General features: G+C 45.2%; 2 protein-coding genes across 2 annotated transcripts in view; one reads left to right on the top strand and one right to left on the bottom strand.

Moving 5' to 3' along the window:
• Positions 1-1,958: 1,958 nt before the first annotated feature.
• Positions 1,959-11,945, top strand: TYMS (thymidylate synthetase). Its single transcript, XM_079108355.1, has 7 exons — positions 1,959-2,460; positions 4,480-4,553; positions 5,884-6,058; positions 8,844-8,945; positions 9,704-9,879; positions 10,252-10,323; positions 11,394-11,945. The coding sequence occupies exons 1-7, from the start codon at positions 2,256-2,258 to the stop codon at positions 11,529-11,531; spliced, it is 942 nt and encodes a 313-aa protein (XP_078964481.1). The 5' UTR covers positions 1,959-2,255; the 3' UTR covers positions 11,532-11,945.
• A 1-nt stretch (position 11,946) lies between these two features.
• The window catches only part of ENOSF1 (enolase superfamily member 1), a 37,433-nt gene continuing 29,215 nt past the window's right edge, over positions 11,947-20,164 (bottom strand). The window contains exons 12-16 of the mRNA XM_079108351.1: positions 16,900-16,941; positions 16,020-16,149; positions 15,626-15,725; positions 13,368-13,449; positions 11,947-12,802 (exon numbers count right to left, since the gene is read on the bottom strand). Coding sequence (XP_078964477.1) covers positions 12,701-12,802; positions 13,368-13,449; positions 15,626-15,725; positions 16,020-16,149; positions 16,900-16,941 — 456 coding nt within the window. The 3' untranslated portion in view covers positions 11,947-12,700. The remainder of the gene's footprint in view (positions 12,803-13,367; positions 13,450-15,625; positions 15,726-16,019; positions 16,150-16,899; positions 16,942-20,164) is intronic.

Below are 20,164 nucleotides of genomic sequence, written 5' to 3'. Positions count from 1 at the left end.
GTTCTGGACACCCAGAAGCAAATCCCTGTCTAAACCACTTCTTTCTCTTTTTTTTTTGTACCAGGAATTGAACCCAGGGGGCATCTAACCACTGAGCCACATCCGCATCCCCCACCCCCCACTTTTTTTAAAGACGGGTTCTCATTGAGTTGCTTAGGGCCTCAATAAGGTACTGAGGCTAGCTTTGACCTTGAGATCCTTCTGCCTCAGCCTCCCAAGCTGCTGGAATTACAGGCGTGCCCGTGGTGCCCAGCTTCTGAACTACTTTTAAGCTTGGGGTTTCTAACCACCTATCTCTTTGTAAACAACCATCAGAAAGAATGTCCACCCTGCCCCCGGACCTCAATTAAACAGTACATGGCAGGGCTTGATGCCAATATCCCAAAATATGACCCCTTGGCCTACTGTATATTTTAAACTGCAGGAAACAGAGAAAACTGCACAAGCAGGGAGATCGCTATCCCTCTCCCATCCTTTCTTCCCTGAGGCAATCTGTAAAGAGTTCTCTGACCTAAATTCCTGAAAAAATAGATTATAAGGTATTCATTCCAGAGGGGTCCTGCCTTATAATCAGAAGCAAAAAGTATTTTGTCCTCTGATTATACTCCGCACAACTATACATTAAAATAAAATTTTCGTTGGTCTTTGGGTCTTCATTTCTGAAGTCTCCAGTATCACACAAACTTATAGTCAATAAACTGTTATGTTTTTCTCTTAGTAATCTGTCTTTGCTATAAGGGATGTCAACCATGACCTTGAGACAGGTGAGGAAAAGATATTACTTTTTCTTTTCTATGTACAGGAGGTCTATCTTCCCTAAGGAGATACCAATGACTTTCTAAAATTAATATTACCCGGGTGTGAAAGTGGGTTGAAACATTAGGGAGAGGGGAAGAATCTAGGTTGACCCAGGCAAGGTCGAAGTAGTATTATGATATATTAAATAGATTTAAAATATCTGCCATCCTATAACCCAATGCATTTTAGATATTGTGGACTCTGGGAGCATTCATTCATTCTACACTTTAGCAGAAAGCTACCAGAATCTTGCTGTGTTAGTCATTTTTTCCTATCTATGGCAAAACACCTGAGATAATGATAAAATCAGAGGCTGGTCCATGGTTGGCTGACCCATTTGCCTTTTGGCCTGGAGAAAATGCTCATCCTCCCGAAGCCAGGAAGCAAAGAGAGAGGGAGGGAGAGAAAGAAGCAGCAGCTGGTGTCTCACTATCCCTTTAAGAGAACTGCCCCAAATGATCTAATTTTTTCATTAGACCCCCACCTCCCAAAGTCTTCACCACCTCCCATTAGCTCCTCTGGGCTGGCAACCAAGCTTTTTAAATACATGGGTCTTTAGGGGATACTTATTCAAAGCATAGTACTTGAACATAAGATAACCAGAATAAAACCATGGACCTGGGCTGGGAGTGTGGCTCTGGTCATGTCTGGCAAATGCCACCCGCAAGAAGGTTTAATATATTTCAGCAGAGTCCACATTCTATCTCTTCTGACAATAAAACACTTTATTAAGCACCTACTATGTATTCAATAAATGGATGCAGAAGATTGTATGTACATTGTATTAGTACATTTTAAACTTATCAAAGAGTTCCTACTCACTAGCATTTACATTATTAACCTTTCACTAAGATTGAAAAATTGAAAAATGTGGAGTTAAAACTTGAAAAGCCCCTGGTCATCATTAATCAAGTTAAAAAAAAAAAAAAAAAAAAGCTGCATTATTCAACTTGCTCCAGCTACTACCCTTCAGTGAGCATGGGGAGAAAATAGAGATACGAATCACTTGTTAGCACGTCCCCTTAGTTGTAGAAAAGAGATCTCAAATAACACATTTTTTGTTTGTTTTTTTCTTTCTTTTCCTTTAAGAGTGTATGTCCCAGGATCTCCTGGTTTAAAAGAATGGCGCAGAGGACCGAGAAACTTTCCAAGACGCTCTCGGCCAATGCACCGAGATGCAGGCTTCGGGCGTTCTCACGGGTTCTTAACTGTCGAGATGGGATAAACTCGAGCAGACTGGCAAAGTTCGAGCGTACCCCTAGGGCATGCGGTCCGGCCGCGCCCCGCGAGCTGCTCTGCTGAGACCGGTGGGCTGAGGTCCTTGGGCTCCGGCGGACCCGAGGCTGCCCAGCAGGAAGAGGCGGAGCGCTAGGGCGGCGCTGGGGAAAGAGCGCGCGGAAAGAGCCCTGTTTTGGCGCCCACCTTTCCCGCCGCAGTCGGCGTCTCCACTCTTCACCATGCCTGCCGCCGGCTCCGAGTTACAGTGCACGCTGTCGCCGCCAGCCGCTCAAGAGCGGGGCACAGAGCAGCGGCCGCAGCACGGGGAGCTGCAGTACTTGGGGCAGATCGAGCACATCCTGCGCTGCGGCTTCAAGAAGGAGGACCGCACGGGCACCGGCACCCTGTCGGTTTTTGGCATGCAGGCGCGATACAGCCTGAGAGGTGACCGTGGCTGAGTCCTCTCTGGGCGGGAGGAAGGGCGCCCCGGCAGGCTCCGCGCAGCGGCTGCAGGGAGCGCTCGGGAGACGCCGGGAGTGCGGGCTACCGTAAAGCCCTGGGAGGCAGGGGAAGCCTCGGCATCCCGGCTTTGCAGACCCTGAAACAGGCTCTGATTAGAGAATTGGTGTGCTTAGTGTCACACAGAGGGGACTGGCGGAGCTGAAAGGTGAACCAGATCCTAATGGCTCCACGGCTTTTGCTCTTAATCACCCCAGTTAGGCTGCCTCGCAGACTGCGGGCAGGATCCCCAGTGCTGTCCCACCCTAGGGACTGAGGGAGATCTGCCTGGGCTTGACCAGGCCCTTGTCCGCAGGTCCTGGCTTTGCCCCTCCTCTATCCTCCCGGGTTGGTTGTTCCGCTCTGCAAACATTGTAAAAAGGAGCGAAAATATTATGGGCGGAGCGGCGAAGGCGGGGAAGAACTGAGGAGCTCGGCTGGTGCTTGTTCCTGACGGTTTCCCACCAACCAGCTTTTCTCTTAAACCTGGAAGGGAACGGAGAACCGGCAAAGGTCTTACTCCTCCCTTCCCTACTTCCTCTCCAACTGGATAGACCCAGGGAAGAAGTGCCCCTGACGCGTCGTTAGCATCGGGCTTTCAGGGACTAAGGACTGGGTGGGTGAGGGCACAGAAGGTCGGGCTACAGACTGCAGGTGATCCTGGATTGAGCACCCGTGGTGCTGGGCAGGGGACTCCCCCCAGGTGTTTGAGCCAGAGGGTAACACTGACCTCCACAATAAAGGAAGCGCATCCTTGACTCAGGTGTGCGGAGTGCTTTTGAGAGGGGAGACCCGATACAGGTGAACAGATTAATTGTAGTTGGGAGGAAAACCCTGCACCCTACATCCATTCCAGACACTGGAAACTCTACCAGCTCTACCAAGGCAGATGTGCCAGGACAGCTAAGGGGATTTCCTCTGAGCAGTGGGATTCACCTTCTGTTGCTCTGAGAGCAGAGGACTCTGATGAACCCAACCCCCAGGCCCCATGGAGGGTTGAACCCAAGGACTCTCTATGACAGAGCTACTTCCCCTAGCCCTTCTTATTTGGCAGTCTTATTAGGATGTCAAGGCTGGCCTCGAACTTGCCATCCTCCTCCCTCAGCTTCCCTAGTCTCAGGGTTTATGGGCCAGCTCCACCACACCCAGCCACAGACTTGTTTTCATTCCACTCCGTGTGCTTAGACCTTGGGCTAGTTACTTTACCTCTCTGGTCTTCAGTTTCAAATGTTAAATATGGAGGAAATAATGCTCAGGAGGGAATACTGATAAATGCAGGTGCTTGAAAAATCCCTCTTGCGTGAATATCAACTATGCAAACGATGTGGACTTGATTAGTACTGCATTTGGGGATAAACGTTTACATTTGATTTCTCTGGCTTATTGCAGGCACCTCCCATTGGTGCCTGTAAAATGGAGATCATAAAGATTCCTCAAGGCAGGTTGTTCTAAGGATCAACTAGGATTGTAAAAGTGAACAGTTGTTGCCTTTGGTACACCAAAATCATTGATGTCGATTTGCTTTACAAATACTGAAAAACTATTCTAAGTTTTCACCAGTGTGACATCTGTTCCCCTGTACTGAGTTAAGTTTACTCTTGACGGTGATGGAATTGCTCACCTCCTGGGAAACATTGGGTGCTGTCCTCACACCTCTGTGACAGGATTCACCCAGACTGGGTAGTGGGTGGTAGCTCTTTCCCTTTTCCACATGGGCATTCCCCCATGTCTTTGGAACTCTTGTGTCCAGTGGTCACCAGGGCTCAGGAGGGCTGTCCCGTCTGACCTGTGTCACTGACTTGCCTTGCAGTCTGGAGCTCCTCCCTGGTCCCTGTAGTTGCAGTTTTCTGGACATTCCTAAGGTCGCTGCAGGGCTTCATGTCCCGGGACAGTTTTCCTCCACAGGGAAGGTTGAGTGTTGTGTTCTCTGTTCCCATGATCCAACTGAATGGCAAACTTTTTCAGATGAATTTCCTCTGCTGACAACCAAACGTGTGTTCTGGAAGGGTGTTTTGGAGGAGTTGCTATGGTTTATCAAGGTAAGGAAGCTGCTTCTGTTGAAAGACGACAGTCTGTTTTCCACATAGAGAGGGCTTTTAAGAGTCGGGTCATGTAACTCCTCAGCCAAAAGCCCTTAGAAATCACTCCTAGTTGTTCTCATTTCACTCAGTTAAAAAACCAGAGTCCTTATCCAACTCCTTTTCCAGCTCTGGTAAAGCTGCTTCCCTCTGTCCCATCCACCCTGACCCTCTTGCACACAGAGACCTCTGGCACTTGCATTCCCACTCCCTGGAACCTTCTCTCCCCGCCTCCCCTGCTTGAGTGTGACTCCCTCACCTCCTTGAAGTCTTTGCTCAGTGAGCCTTTGGCCTCCCAAAGACTGATTCTCCCCCAACCTCCTGTATTTTTCTCGAGGAAAACGTCTGATGTGTAATGCCAGTCTTCCCTCTCCCCTCGGCCCGGTCTCCCCCAACCTCCTGTATTTTTCTCGAGGAAAACGTCTGATGTGTAATGCCAGTCTTCCCTCTCCCCTCGGCCCGGTGGGGGTAGGGGGATGACAGACAAATAAATAAAATGTCCTATAAGTTCCACGAAGGCGAAGAATCTGTTGTTGTTTTTTGCCATTGTACATCCAGATCTGAGAGCATAGCCTGCCACGTGGTGGGCACCCAGCATGTATTGATTGGTGAACAGATAGCAAAAGGCCGTGTGGGTAACTTGGGCAAGAGCTGGAGTGCCATGAGACGGGTGGCAGTGACACGAGGCTCCTCTTGTTCCGTGTCCTGGTCCAGAACCAGTGATGTTCTGTCCTGTGCTGGCCAAGGGGTATCTGAGGAGCTAGGCTTAGTTCTGGGACAAGCTAGAAATTGGGATCCCTTTCTGTGAAGCTTTTGGCTTGGCTTATATGATCTTGGGCCATCCAGACAGACCTAGAAAGGGTTGACATTTGGCTTCCATTCAGGCTTTCTCAGTTCTGTGTTCTTGGGGTGTGTTCTGTGTTGGCCTTTCAAAGGGCAGTGGACCTCTGCCTCAAGATGTATCGTCAGGAATCTCAGAAGACAGCATTGTTTTGTTTTTTACAATACTTGGAATCGAACTCGGGGAATTCTACCACTGAACCACACCCCCAGCCCTATAGGAAAAGATTTGAGAAGTAGATCTAAAGGGTCAGATCATCTTATCACCTTCCAAAAGTTTGGACTGGGTCCAATCTGCTTAAAGATATACTGGCTCCACATGAGCAGAGTCAAGTGCGTATCCTCCAGTGTGTCAGCATGGACTGGAGGCTGAACAGTGGGTGACTCTGTGGGCCTCAACTCAGATGGCTCAGAATTCACTTATGTGCCTGTTCTGCTCTCGTATCTTTAGGGATCCACAAATGCTAAAGAACTATCTTCCAAGGGAGTGAAAATCTGGGATGCCAATGGATCTCGAGACTTTTTGGATGGACTGGGTTTCTCCACCAGACAAGAAGGGGACCTGGGCCCAGTTTATGGCTTCCAGTGGAGACATTTTGGGGCAGAATACAAAGATATGGATTCAGGTGAGAAGACAGCAGTTCCTCAGATTTCCCAAATGTTCTTCCTAGCATGAGTTTGCTCCATTGTTTTGGATAGAGTCTGGGGGATAATGAATCACAGGAGCTGGAGTGTAGCTCCGTGGTAGAGTGCTTGCCTAGCATGTTTGAGGCCCTGGGTTCCATCACGGGAGCTGATGTATAACTTTGATATTATGAGGGACAGTGGAGGAACCACAGCTCAACCCCATGAAGGTCAGATCATACTTGGTGATTTGCATTTATGGGGTTCTTAGGAGTTCTTGGAACTTCCCTTACCTATCTATGTCATTGGCAGATAGCTGCAGGATTGTTGTCCGTGTTGGGGAACAGGACAGGAGGAAAGTTCACCTGTGGGAGGAGGTGCTCAGGGCCACCACGTGGCAGCTTACATCTCTCAGCTAGAGACTGAACCTCTAGCATGCTGTAGATGGTGCTGGTGTGATCCAGCACAGCATCAGGGTGACCCTTCTCCCCACTCTGCTGGAATAGAGGAAGCATGAAACATTTCACTCCAGGACTTCCTGTCCTGTTGGAGACACCACTTGCTAGAGTCACAGCTCAACCCCCCACCCCTTCTTCATAGCTCACCTGTCCTTAGGATGGAGGTTGCCAAAGCAAACGCCACCTCAGGGTATGTGTGTGTGTGTGCACATGCAGGAAGTAATAGTTTCATGGCTGGAGAGATTTGGGCCTGGTGTTGTCAGATTCTTCAGTGAAAGCCTAAATCTGCGTTTATGTACAGTCATGAGGTCTTTTTTTGATGTTGGCTGTTTCAAGAATTGGACCCTGTGAGGACTAGGAATGGGTGAATTTGTAGAGGGAGAAGGTAGAATGGTGGCTTTCCTGAGTGGGGGAGGGGAGAGGGAATGGGAAGTTAGTGTTTAGTGGGTACACAGTTTTAGTTTGAGAAGCTAAGAATGTTGTAGAAGTGGATAATGTGTGGTTGTACAACAGTAGGAATTACTTAATGCTGCTGAATTGCATACTTAAAAATGGTTACAACAAGGGCTTGTCTAGCGTGTGCAAGGCCAGACTTTCTGTAGGTAAATGGTCTGAGGCTTCTTGGTATGTGATTGCTGACCTAGGGCCCCTTCCTGAAGATGTCAGTCTTCTTCCCTGGCTCCTGGTGCTTGACATCCTGCCTGTGTTATTTGTTATTGCTCAAGGGGCCTAGTCCTAAAAGTATGAACTTAGTTGGGTGAGTGCAGGCTGCAGGATGTCCGTAGAGGAGTTTGTCTTCTTTGATTTTGAGTTTTCATTTTGAAATAATTAGATTCACAGGAAATTGAAAAAAATATGTAGATAGAATTCCTCTGTACCCTTCCTTCACCCTGTTTCCCCCCATAGCGATAGCTCCTGTTAAGTCTCCCATAAATTAACTTTGGTACAATCCAGAGTTGATCAGATTTGACCAGTTTTACACACTTTCATTTGTGAGCAGATGTGCAGTTTTAGCACATGTAGATTCATGGAAACAGCACTGCCATCAAGATACAGAATTTTTCACCATGCTTTATCTTTTACAAATCTTTAATATTACCACTTGGGGAATTGGGATTGTGAGAGGACTTTCCCCCACAAGATGTGAGAACTACTGAACGAGAACATTTCCCATCAGTTGGAAGTTTAATCGGGACAGTGTGAAGCTCTGCATTTCCATTAACAAATCACTTCTCAGCTTCCATTTCCATCTCAGAAGGAAGGCAGGGAATTAAAATTCAGAAAACAGGATTGGGAGAAAAGTGCAGGGTGATATAATCATTATAGAGTTATCCTAATATTGATAGGAAATATCTGTTTTACTGCTAAATTGCAGCACAGTTTTGGGTGAAAATGTGAGTAGGTTCGTGCCAAGGTCATAGAAAGGAATCTACAGTCCCTTTTTAGTTGGAATGTGTATGCAATGCTATATTCTAGTTAAGACCCAATATGTTCTGACAAGAATAAACTAGATTGTGTCAGCTGAAGTGTGACAAGAATGGCTGGTGGGTATAGAAGTTAAGTACCACAGGAAACACTGGAAAAAATCTAAGATTGTTGAGATTGGAGTGTCTAAGTCTGTGGTTTTGGTTTTTTTGGGTTTTTTTTTTTTTTTTACTTTGATAACATACCTGAAAACAGATAATGTTATAAAGATTTATTTAGCTTCTGGTCCTAGAGGCCCAAGGATGCACATCTGGTGATGGCCTTCTTACTGCCAGAGTTTTGTAGTGGCTTGGGATCACATGGCAAGAAATGAGACATGCACATATGTCTCTCTTTTGGTCTCACTCCCTCTTCTTATATAATAAGCCACCAAGATTCAAAGGTGGGGACTGTACCTTGTGACATTTTTTATCCTGATCACCTCCAAAGGCTCCACATTTAAACAACTCACATTAAGAGGGTGGTTAAGGTTCCATCCTCTTAATACCTCACAATGAGAATGAAATTTCAACAGATGAACCTTTGAGAAATGCACTAAAACCATATCCAAACCATAGCAGTTAGCAATGGGGGAAAGGATAGGGAGGAGATGACACTGTGATAGGACAAATATTTAAGGGACTCGTGTAGAAAAAATAGACTTTGGTATGACTCCAGAGGACTAGGAGCTTAGGACCTCAAACTCAACCCAGAGAGATTTGAGAAATTTGCAGCGTTCTGGGTGTCCTGTCACCATGGATCAAGAAGGGGCATTGAGTGAAGGGTGTAATAGATGATGTCAGAGCTATCTCAAGAGGCTGTGATTAATTTGTATATGTGTTTTCTCTTATTGACGATTCTACAGATTATTCTGGTCAAGGAGTAGACCAACTGCAAAAAGTGATTGACACCATCAAAACCAACCCTGATGACAGAAGAATCATCATGTGTGCCTGGAACCCAAAAGGTGAAAAGCATCCCGGTCACCCTCTTTTCTGTCTTTTGGTTTGCATCAAGGGAAGCCATGGGACACTGCCAAGGCAACGAAGGGAGGCGGGACCCTGGGAGCTCTCCCCAACCACGTTTGTTGTTACCACGGCAAATCACAAATTCACTTTCATTCTCAGATCATGGGGTTGAGACCAGATAATCTTAATTTTTGCCTTTATACTTATTCTTTTTCCAAAAAAGAGCTTTAAATTGCCTATGAAAATACACATAAAATTTTAACATTTTATTTGGAGCAGATGAAGTTTCAGGTCACCTACCTATCACTAATATTTTTAACAATTTTTTTGTAAAATTAAAGTGTGCTATTTGGATCTGTAATAAAGAGGGGGTGTGCTGAAGGCATTGATTTCCTGTGACCCCTGCAAATGAAGTAATTCATTCCTCCTGTATTTGCAGTCTGGTGCCACAAAGGTAGCATAGATCCTTAATTTCAGCTTGAATGGGAGAGCGTTGCTTCAGCATAAGCATAAATCTGCAGAAATCTTCAGTTGATGGGCAAATCTCCATCAGCTTCAGGCCACTGCTGCAGGTGCTGGGACAATGGTCTGATTTTTACATGATGAGCAGGTCTGGGTTGCAGACTTCCCTGCAGCCTGATAGCTTTTTCATGGTATCACCGTGACATTTGGCCTGTTTTCCTGGTTTACCTTGCTCATAGCTATGCTCTTTAAAATCATCTGCCCCTCCTTGTTTTCCTCTCTGCTGGATCCCCAGATCTTCCTCTGATGGCGCTGCCTCCATGCCATGCCCTCTGCCAGTTCTATGTGGTGAATGGGGAGCTGTCCTGCCAGCTGTACCAGAGGTCGGGAGACATGGGCTTGGGTGTGCCCTTCAACATCGCCAGCTACGCCCTGCTTACCTACATGATTGCGCACATCACAGGCCTACAGGTGAGCTGTTCTAGGAAAGAGCCATTGTTCCAGCCTATTGCACTGAGCTCTTTGATTCTTTAACGTGGGAAAACTGATTAATACTAATCAGTCTCTGATTAGTATTAAAATTTGATATATGTAAGACATGAACTGGCTTCCCTTGTAAGCCTTCATCAAGCTTTCCTGCCTTTGTGGTGTATGTAAATTTAATTTCATGTAGTTTGTCTAATAATACGCTTTCATAATTAACTTTTCTCAAAAGCTACACTGGTTATATTATTTTTCTCAAAAGCCTTGGGTTGTCTGCATGTTCTATATAATGTGTTTTTAAATGATGTGTTTTAAAGGAATTGAAACTAAAACATTGACTATTCTGTGGGATTTATTTAGCCAGGTGACTTTGTACATACTTTGGGAGATGCACATATTTACCTGAATCACATTGAGCCACTGAAAATTCAGGTAAGAATGCTATTTATTATACTTTTTTGAGCTTGATAGAGGTTGATTATGGTGCATTCCTTATATAACAGGCCCTCTGTGGATGCCATGTTGGAGTAAAGATGACATGCTCCAGCATTTAGGGAGGGGTATTGGGCAGGTGGACAGGGGTGAGACCAACACCTGCCTCAGCTGCCACAGGTACTTGATGTGACAGGTGCTCTAAGGCACTAAGTGCCAGTACCAGAAAGGAAGAGCCACATTCAGGGCAGGGGATTTGGGACCTTTCTAACTCATTTTTACTTGATGGGGAATTGAAATGCATACTTTCCTTTTATTTTATGTTAAATACCACATTCAGGTCTGTACTTTCAAAAGCCTGTCTGTTCAAATCCCTAGGGTTTAGTGACCAACATGTGACTTGAAATGGAATAAAAATATGACTGTGCTTCATGAGCCCCAAGAAAAAAAATTATTTTAGAACCTGAAACTCTTTACTGTTAGCCCATTCTAGATTAGATTGTAAGTTACTCCTTTTCAGGATGTTGGCCTAAGTAGAGGGTGACTACAGGTTTATTCGGCTGGTTCTCTCTGCTGTCTGTGCCTGTGATGTTGGACACAGTTGTGTGAGGTCACGACCTCTGCATCCTTATTGCCATGAGCGCTCTTGAAGTCCTGGCTTGTCCTTTTCTGTGAATTGTCAAGAGATGCCACCTTTTGTTCATCTTTCTGCCAGGGGCTAAGGATGATGGAACTCAAGAAACCATAGTGAATGGGAATTATAGATGGAAAAGTAAAAGAATATGTCACTGTGTTTAATAAGTTTACCATGAATTACCATAACTCGCACCTGATGGGCTACCAGGCATCAAGTTACAAGATACCCTTTACACCTGATGTGTGCAACAGAAACAGTTGGGTATGTTGCAGTAGTGATGTGTAACCAGGGTCAGGGGACCTACAGTATTACACACCTGTAAAATACTTTGTTGAGAAAATACTGTGTTCTTGTTCCATGAAGAGACATGGGAAGCAGAATTAAAAGCAGGTTGCACAAATATGGCAAAATAATGATCTGATTTTGTTTTTAGCTTCAGCGAGAACCAAGACCTTTCCCAAAGCTCAAAATCCTTCGAAAGGTTGAGAAAATCGATGACTTCAAAGTTGAAGACTTTCAGATTGAAGGGTACAATCCACATCCAACTATTAAAATGGAAATGGCTGTTTAGAATGCTTTCAAAGGAGTTGGAAAGGTTTTGTCACTGTAGGGGTTGGGGCCAATGCCCAGGTAAAAGTTTTTTTCTATAGAAAAAGGAACTAGGTAAAAAAAGCTGTCCATGACATTTGTTGTTATTCATTAGTCTTTAAGTATGTTACCATTGGCAGATATAACTGTGCTGCTTGCTTTAGTAATTGCATTTTGTTGACTGGGGGAGCACAAAATGCTAAGCAAAGAAAGCAGAAATTTATATACTTTTAGCAAAAATATATAGCATTTCAGTCTCTAGGCTTCATGAAGAAGACTGGTGAATTGCATTGGTTATATAAGCTATTCCCTTCAATTTTGAAGTAACCCATCCATTATAATATATGTGCTTATGAATGCTTGTTTTATAAGTTGCTATAATAAAGAACTATTTGCACTTGTCTTTTTTTTTTTTTTTTTCATTCTGTATTGCTATGTATATGCTCAGTGCCTGCCTAAGAGAGATTTACCCAAACACACCCTCCTAAGCTAAGCAAGTGTGCTAGGTTCAGGTTTAGATGCTGCTTAGGGGGTGAGAATATGTTTTAGAAATGCTGACTAAACTATATTTTACCCTCTTTTTTCATGATTCATCTCATCCTAGATGCATTTTACATTAAGACATAACACAACTTAGGATAGAGGTGTTTAAGGGTTACAAAAATAATTTTATGAAATACCATTTTGCCCCCATTTATTTTAGTATGGTTTGGGTTCTCTAATATGTTTAGACTGATAAGAAAAGGGATCCTAAATCCCTTCAGAGCTAATCATTTTCCCTTTGCTGCACTAACAGATCCCCTGTAGTGCTGGAGAACTATTTTTATTCTGCTAATTTATGACAAGTGTTAAATAGAACAAATAAAGGGTTGTTCCAACAAATTATGCAATGCATTGCTTATTTTCAAAGTATGATTTAATGTCTACAGACTGGCACTTGATGGAAATTTTAGTAAGAACATCATCCTGGACTTTGGGTTAGGTAAATCTAAATTTGCTTAAGGATTAAAAATCAAAATGAAATGAACACTAGGCTGATTCTTGTGGAACTTGATTAGTAGGATAAGATTTTTTTCTTCCATTTTTATAAAACTACTCAAGAAATTTTAAACTTTTTCATTTAAGAAAAAAAATGGTATTAGGGCTGAACACTTAGTTTTCTTGAGCAGCAAGGAGTTTCTTCCAGACTTCGCCATATGGGTATTGGTGTTTCTTTACAGAGTCCTCCTTCATTTCTGTCGAGTAGCCAGCATCCTAGCAAAGACAACAAAGTCAGTTGTGTTGATAACCACCAGGAACAAAAACATGTACGTTATGTATTTCTGCTGCTCCTAAAAATGCCAGTAAGTCAGAAGCAACTCAATATTTTAAAAAGTTTTCAATTGGGGGAGGGCATACTTTATTGGCTACTCACTTGGATTTGTTACAGAAACTAATCAAACTTTCTTTGATAGCACAACCTCTGTTGGTGAAAATAAGCCACAATCTGAACCTGACCAGGACAAATGGCCCAGGTGTAACAGCTGTAGTCAGAACTTTTTAGGTCTCTAACTTGTAGACATTACTACTTACTGCGTTTTTACACAGGAGTATATTTTAAGGTCTCTGCTAGTGAGGAAATGCTAACATTAGAGAATCCTTGTCAAGCTATTTAACCTCCGTACAGAGCTTCAGGTCTTAGGAATTGGATTCTGACCTCTTAAAGAGCTATTTGTTTCTAGATATGAAAATAAACTCTAGGGAGTTAAATCTTATGCCTATGTTCGTGGGCACAGTAGTGATTGGCAGTTTCTCTGAGGTGTCCCAGGTCCCAGCTTACCTTAGGAGGCATGTAGGAAGCCTGCTTGATTATCACAGGATACTTGAAATGTTCATGTAGATGGTCCACATATTCACACATCCTAGAAGGGAATCAGATTGGGACAATGCCTGAAGTCAGATGATGTGTCTGTTAAAGCAGAGTGGGGACTGATCTTAAGAAATGGATTCCATCAGGGCTTAGCTGATTTCAGTCTTCTGTGCAAAGTCCTGCTGTGCCCCAGATGCTTTTCATCTATAAAACAGCAATGTGGGGGGCTGAGGTGAACCACCAAGTCTGGGAACTAAAAGGTCTGTGATGCCCCCAAAAGCATCAGTTCAGATTCTGTGAAGTATATGGGATCAGTTGGGAGCCTTTAGCCTAAAGTTAGATGAATAGATTAAATCACCAAATGAGTCTCTTTCCAGCTACATGAATAGTTTAGAAGAGTATAGGTTTTGGATCAGTCTGTGAGCCGCTTTCTAGTTCTGTGGTGGGACAGGGGTATGTTTGTGTTTGGGGTACAGGGGACAGGTAACCTTAGCTGCTTTAGTCTCCTGATCATGAATAACTGTGTCAGGCAGGCTGTGCACAGCCTGGTGCTGGGACTACAAAGGAATTGGCAAGTGAGTCTCATGGCTTTGGTGGACACAGGTACTAAGCCACTGACTGTGTTATGTGTCATCTATTAAGAACAGGGTGTGAAGGAAGGAAGCACAATGGGCCTTGAAAGATGAGCAGGGAATAGCTGCTCCATGCAGAGGACAAAGTAGGGGGTCTGGGGCGCGACAGCGCTGTGTCGGTGTCTGGTGGTGTACAGGGGCATTGTCTCCAGCACTTCTCAGAGGGGATGCTGCACCAGGAACGTCAGGCCCTGAGGCACAGGGTGAGCCTCATTCTCGTCCCTCAAGAACTGCAGGACTTAAAGGTTGGTCTGGACCTCCCTTCTTCCCAAAGGCAGGGATTAAAATGAGTATGGCAAAGGAACACAACCTAGGAAGGTTGTTTTTCTGCATTCTGGAATCAGCCTATTCATCGCGGTGGTGGGACCGGATGACCTAGCCCCAACCTCCATCTTTCAGGATGAACAAACGAGTTTCGACTCGTGAGATCAGGTCACTTGTGCAGCTCCAAGACTGGGGAGGCCCGGGTTTCCTTCTTTCCAGTCTAATGTTCTTTATAGTATAAAATCCTTTAGGCATATTAATAGCAAGTACCTGTCTACTTATTACTCACCTGAAGAAAGACCATTACAAGTATAAAGGACCCCTGCTTTGTGCCCTAACAGATCGCCTTTTTTTTTTTTTTTTTTTGTACCAGGGATTGAATGCAGAGGCACTTAACAACTGAGCCACATCCTCACCATTTTTATTTTTGATTTTGGGACAGGATTTTGCTAAAATTGCTCAGGGTCTTACTAAGTTGCTGAGGCTGGTTTTGAACCTGTGCTCCTGCCTCAGCTTCCTGAGCCACTGGGATTACAGGCATGTGCCACGGAAATGGCTCAATTTTTGTCTTGAATTTGGTGTTCACCTTTCCAAGGTCCATTTTCGTGCCTTCACTATGCATGTTTATTGAGCTTTCTGTGACACTTTAATTCCAGGGGAAAAGAAAGCATAATAAACAAAGCCTTAGGTGTGCAGATGACTGGATGGATACTGTCTCAGTTTTACCCATGGGGCAGAAGCTACAGTGGTAGAGCATTTGCCTGGCATGTGCAAAGCTTGGGGTTTGCTCCTCAGCACTGCAAGATAAATAAAGTTCCCCTGGGCATGCTGAGAAGATGAACTAAATAAAGCTGCAGCCAGATAGAGGGACTCCAGGGTCAGGAAGAGGTGACCGGACGGAAGTGGGGAGTGTACATATGATGAAAGCTAGCTTTAGAAAAAGGAGCTGGTTTTGAAGGAGGAGATGAGGAGATCTAAATTCAAATCCACTCCAACATACTTACCAAAGTAAGTCAGCTACCAAGAACTGACCCTTCTAGAAGGAACAATGACTATGCCCTGGTGGGTTCCCACTGTTATTGCCCCATGTGGAGAAGTCAAGAAAAACCCACTCAGCCTTTGAGTTATAGTTTGTGTTCAGTTTATAAGCACAAAAAGTAGATGCTGCCATATTTGTTCACTCTAGAAGGTGGCTTTCTTAAAGTCATTTTAGGTCCCTGCAACACCATAGGTTCTGAGTATCTCTGGTCGTGAGAGTGGAATTGTAGAAGATCTAGCTTGGATTGAGGGGCACTATGCAGGTGCAAAGTGAGTTAATGGCACATCACTGACCTGTTTTCAAGGCTCGCAGAGATTGATATGTAGTCAAATATAATCAAGTGCTGTACCAGTTCACAGAGGCCAACTCCACCAGCATGGGGGCAAACAGGAACTAAAAGAAAGACATTTCTATTTAATGCCAAAGGTAGCACAAAGAGAGGAAGGGGTGAAAGAGAACCCCGTGGTTTTTATTAGTGCCCAAAGGTGATTAAGCCATTCATTAATACTGAATGAAATTCCAGGATGAAAATCCTCAAAAATTCCTTGATTATGACTAAATGAAGTCCTAGGAAGAAATCAACATGGCAAACTACAGACTCATGTGAATTCCTAAGACCACTGAGGAACCACAGGGCCTGATGACAGGGGAATCAGGTCTGGGGAGTAGCCTCTGTAGCACCCTTACTTCCAAACTTCTTGGCCATCAGTAATACTGAGAGGTTTTCATTGACACTTCCCAGTCTGCAGCTATCAATCTGGAGAAACTGCAGGGCGTTCGCCTGTAGGAGTTGCTTAAATATCACTCTATTGTGGCACTGGAAATAGAATTAAAAATAACACCAACAGAAGAGTCAGTCTTAGCCCTCACGATCATGATGATTCCACGCCAGCTGTGACTTAGCAGAGGTCTTCAGGAAGCCTGGGCTGTATTATTCTCACTTGGCATGAGGTGGCCCTGACAGTGCAGCTGGGGGACCTTGTGCTCACTTCTTTACAAATCTGCGAATGTGACAGTGTGAGTCAGGTAGAGATCACATCAGTCCAGCATTTATTAAGGAATAACTGCTGTGTTGACTGGCAAGTGGGAGGTGAAGCAGAGCATCAGGATGAAGTACAGTAATAGCGATGAGCAGGTGGCACGATGACAAAACAGAACCATGGCAGAGCAGTATTGCTCCTTTTGCTGGGAAAACTGAGAATCTGTTCCTCGCACTTGGCTCGTGGGCTGGCTGCAGCAGGTGTTGGCAGGCACTTGAGCTTAGTTTATAAGCACAGAAAGTGAACACCATCACGTTATTCAATTTGGAAGCTGGCTTCCTTAAAGTCATTGTATGTCCCTGTGATTGTAACTTTAAATTGCTGCCTTGTCAATTCTGATTAGACACTTTGAAAAAATATCAGTGACCCAAGTCACACAAATTGTATAAAAAGCTGCAACCTTTTGACCACATCTGACTCCAGACACTAAGGAACTGCTGATTTCTAAGGTAAAAATTCCCAGCTCAAAATGCAACAGGTGATGGGGCCTAATGTACAAAGTCAGTGGTCAAGGACATGTCACTCACCTGCTCTCCAGTGGCAACACCAATTCCTAATGGGACCAGTGCCTACAAGAGAAGCCAGTCTGGTGTCATTTTCCTAAGATTTGAGACAAACTCCTTAAGTTTAAAAATATTTACAGCTGAAGAAGGAGGCATCCTTGGGGCTGAACATGTGAAGTTTAAAGAATGGCAGGATGTCCAGGGGAATGGGAGAGGGGCAAGCATGTCCAGAGAGGAAAGGCAAGCACTGCTCACAAGCTGCCATGGGTGGCCTTCCTGGCCACAGCTCTGCAGACTTCCTTCTGCAGTGCCCTGGCCCTCCTGCTCCAAGGCCTGAGGAGTGGCGTGGAACTAGGAGTAGACATGGTCACTCAGCAGTGGCTCTTCATGGACTCACTGGGTCCAAACTCTGCTTCCTGCAAGTTACCTCTCCCTTTAGTCTCTATTCTCAGTGGTTATTCTAGAACCCTCTTGTGCTTCTGCCAATTCCCAAATCCTCTCCCTTTCAGTTATATGGATGACTGAGATCCTACTTGACAGGTAAGGCTGAGACCACTGCTTACCTGGTGAACTCCTCACTTGGTGAGGCACTGGAATCTTCCTAGACATGGTGCTGCTGCTCTGTCCTCTTCGCCCTGGAAAGCTACCTCACCTGTCACCAGGCCCTAAGCTGCTCCCCTCCAGCCTCCACTGAACTATGATTCTACTGTTGCCCTCCTCAGACATCTTTGGGTCCTACCTGCTTCCATCTCTTTGTCACTGATACCCAGAGCCCACACTTCCTGCCTGTCAGACACATGTAAAACACTGATGTCAGTCACTCCTAGCCACAACGCAATGGGGGAGAAGCTGTCAGTATCCCCATTTTATAGGAAATAGGAGTGAAAGGTGAGAATTATTCCCCCATCACAAAACCAGAAAGGATACAGTGGGGGTTTGAACTTTAGGTCAACTCCAGAGCCACAGGAGGCATGTGAATCACTAAATTAAGCCAACTTCTCAGAAGAAACAGCCACACTTTAGAAGTTAGGTGTCCCTTACCCTAGCACTCGTCCTGCCTTAAGCAGGACGTGTGAACTTGGCCAAGTTATGCACGAGCCATCGGAAGCCTTGGTTTCCTCACTGCAGAAGGTCTCAGTTTCAACAGTTGGGCTCTGAGGCACCTTTTCACACTAATATTTTATGCTTCCTGAAGTTTCTAATTTAAGAACACTTGGTTCTTTATCTCAGAAGAAAGGTAGAAAAGAAGAGGTAAGGAGAGAAAGCCATTTGAGTTATTCATTCTGCCATTTTAAGGCTGTCTATATACAGCACTGACTATGTACCAAGTTTTTTTCCTCGTCAGTAGTTCCCGAATCTGTTCTCGTCAAGCTGCCCTCTCCTTCATCTCCCCTGATGAAGCAAAACCGCCCAGTTTCCACCCTGCCTATTTCCTCTTGCCCATCCCTCACCTTCCAAACCCGCCCCCCTCTCTTTGCTCCTGTTGTCAAACAGTCCACTCATCCTTCCCTCCAGCCATCACTGTGCCATCGCTTAGATCCTCCAGTGGCTCCCTCCAGTTGCATTCTTGAGCAATGAACCCCATTGTCTGGCCCCAGGTACTGGCCTTTCCAGCACCTCCCCAGCATGTGCCCTGCATTCCCTCAGCTATCTCCACTGCCACCCACCCCTGCCTCGTGGCTCACGTGCCCCCTTCACTGATGCCTACTGAGGAAATGGCATCCCTGCACCCTGTGAAAGGGTCAAATTCCAGAAGACTCTCCAGATGGGCAGGAGTCAGGTGGATGCTGGCCCCTGCGGCATTTGTTAGGGTGTAACACCCTTTAAGAACCCTAAGGAGCAAAGGTGAGTGGGACTCAGGTGAAAGTCTTGTTGACCCATGACCTCTCACCCAGAACTGCTCACTTCAGAACTACTCCTTGGAAGGCTTGGGTTCTGTTTAAATAGCGAGGCGTCAGTTGCTCCATGACTCCTGCGGCATTCCCTTGAGGGTGGTGTGTGTGGTGTTCCCTACACAATCACGTCTGCTCCCCCATCAAGGCACCTGTTGGACTGGTCCACACTCATGGGCCCTCGCCTTCTTTCTACTGCACTTGGCCCACTCAACTTTACTTCATATGTCTCAGGTTTTTCTCTCTTGTGAGGCTTTAAGTAGGAAAGGAGAGAATTCCTGAAACAGGTTTCTGATGAGTGTCCCACCTAAAGTAGCTCATATGCTGATTTACTGAGAAAACTGGAGAAGAATAGGCCTTGGAGCCTCTGACTTCATACCCTTGTGGGACCCGTGAGTTTAGGCAGGATGCATTGAGGTGTCCCTCCCAGAACCAGGAACTAAGACTACTCCATCGGAGTTAACTTTTAAAGATCAAATCTTCACAGGATTTGATCAGGAGAGCAGAGCTATGCAAAGTCACCTCAGGGGTAAGATGGTTCCTAGGGAGGTAGGACTTGAATATAATAACCCAATAGCACAGGGTACAGGGGAAAAGGGTTATCAGATGAAAACACAAGTCAGAGGCAAATGACAAGAGACAAGGCTAGGATGCAATGTCTCTGGTGCCAGAAGCAAGTATATCATAGCTTGGAGATGGCCATGCTGGGCCATTGTGGTCTGATGCCATCACATCTTCAAATTCCACAGCCAGTCCCTGCCAGGTTTCCACACTCCTCCTGCAACACTGGCTTAATACAACTTCTGACAGAGCTTGTGCTGTTGTGAGGATGAAAAACCTAGAAGTTCTAGTTCTGTTTATGAATTAACCAACTGGTATTGTGGCTTTGTACATCAATGCTATAAATTTGAGCAAGCCTCCAAGACACAGAAAACTCAGATGTCCTGACATGAGATCTCTCTCTCTCTCTCTCTCTCTCTCTCTCTCTCTCTCTCTTAAATATATGAGGTTCTTTCAGAATCTGAAGGGGACAGGGGCCAGCTCCCAGTTAGTGTAAATTTCTCTCAAGGGCTCTTAGGAAACACAGAGAGCCTTCTCTCAGGGAGCCTGACATTGACATTAAGGAAGCAAAGCAATCTTTTTCTTCTGAGACATCCAGAGAAGTCTACACTTGGTTTCATTCTGGGTGAATGAGTGCAGATGCTCCTCAACTTACAAGGAGGACAATGATAAAACCATTGTAAGTGGAAAGGACACGAAATAGAAAGCTCATTTAACACACCACCCATGGACCATCCCAGTTCAGCAGCACAGCATGCTGCAGAGCACTGGTTATTTCCCCTCATGGTCCTGTCGATGAGTGGGTGCTGCTCTTGCTCCTGCTTGCTCCTGCTTGC

The sequence above is a fragment of the Sciurus vulgaris genome, assembly GCF_902686455.1.
Source record: "Sciurus vulgaris genome assembly, chromosome: 13".
NCBI lineage: Eukaryota > Metazoa > Chordata > Mammalia > Rodentia > Sciuridae > Sciurus > Sciurus vulgaris.
This window is presented reverse-complemented; position numbering and strand designations above follow the sequence as displayed.

Coding starts and splice junctions, on each gene's coding strand:
- TYMS (XM_079108355.1), top strand. CDS start 2,256: ATGCCTGCCGCCGGCTCCGAGTTACAGTGCACGCTGTCGCCGCCAGCC. Junction 4,554..5,883: donor AGTTGCTATGGTTTATCAAG/GTAAGGAAGCTG, acceptor TCGTATCTTTAG/GGATCCACAAATGCTAAAGA. Junction 6,059..8,843: donor ATACAAAGATATGGATTCAG/GTGAGAAGACAG, acceptor ACGATTCTACAG/ATTATTCTGGTCAAGGAGTA.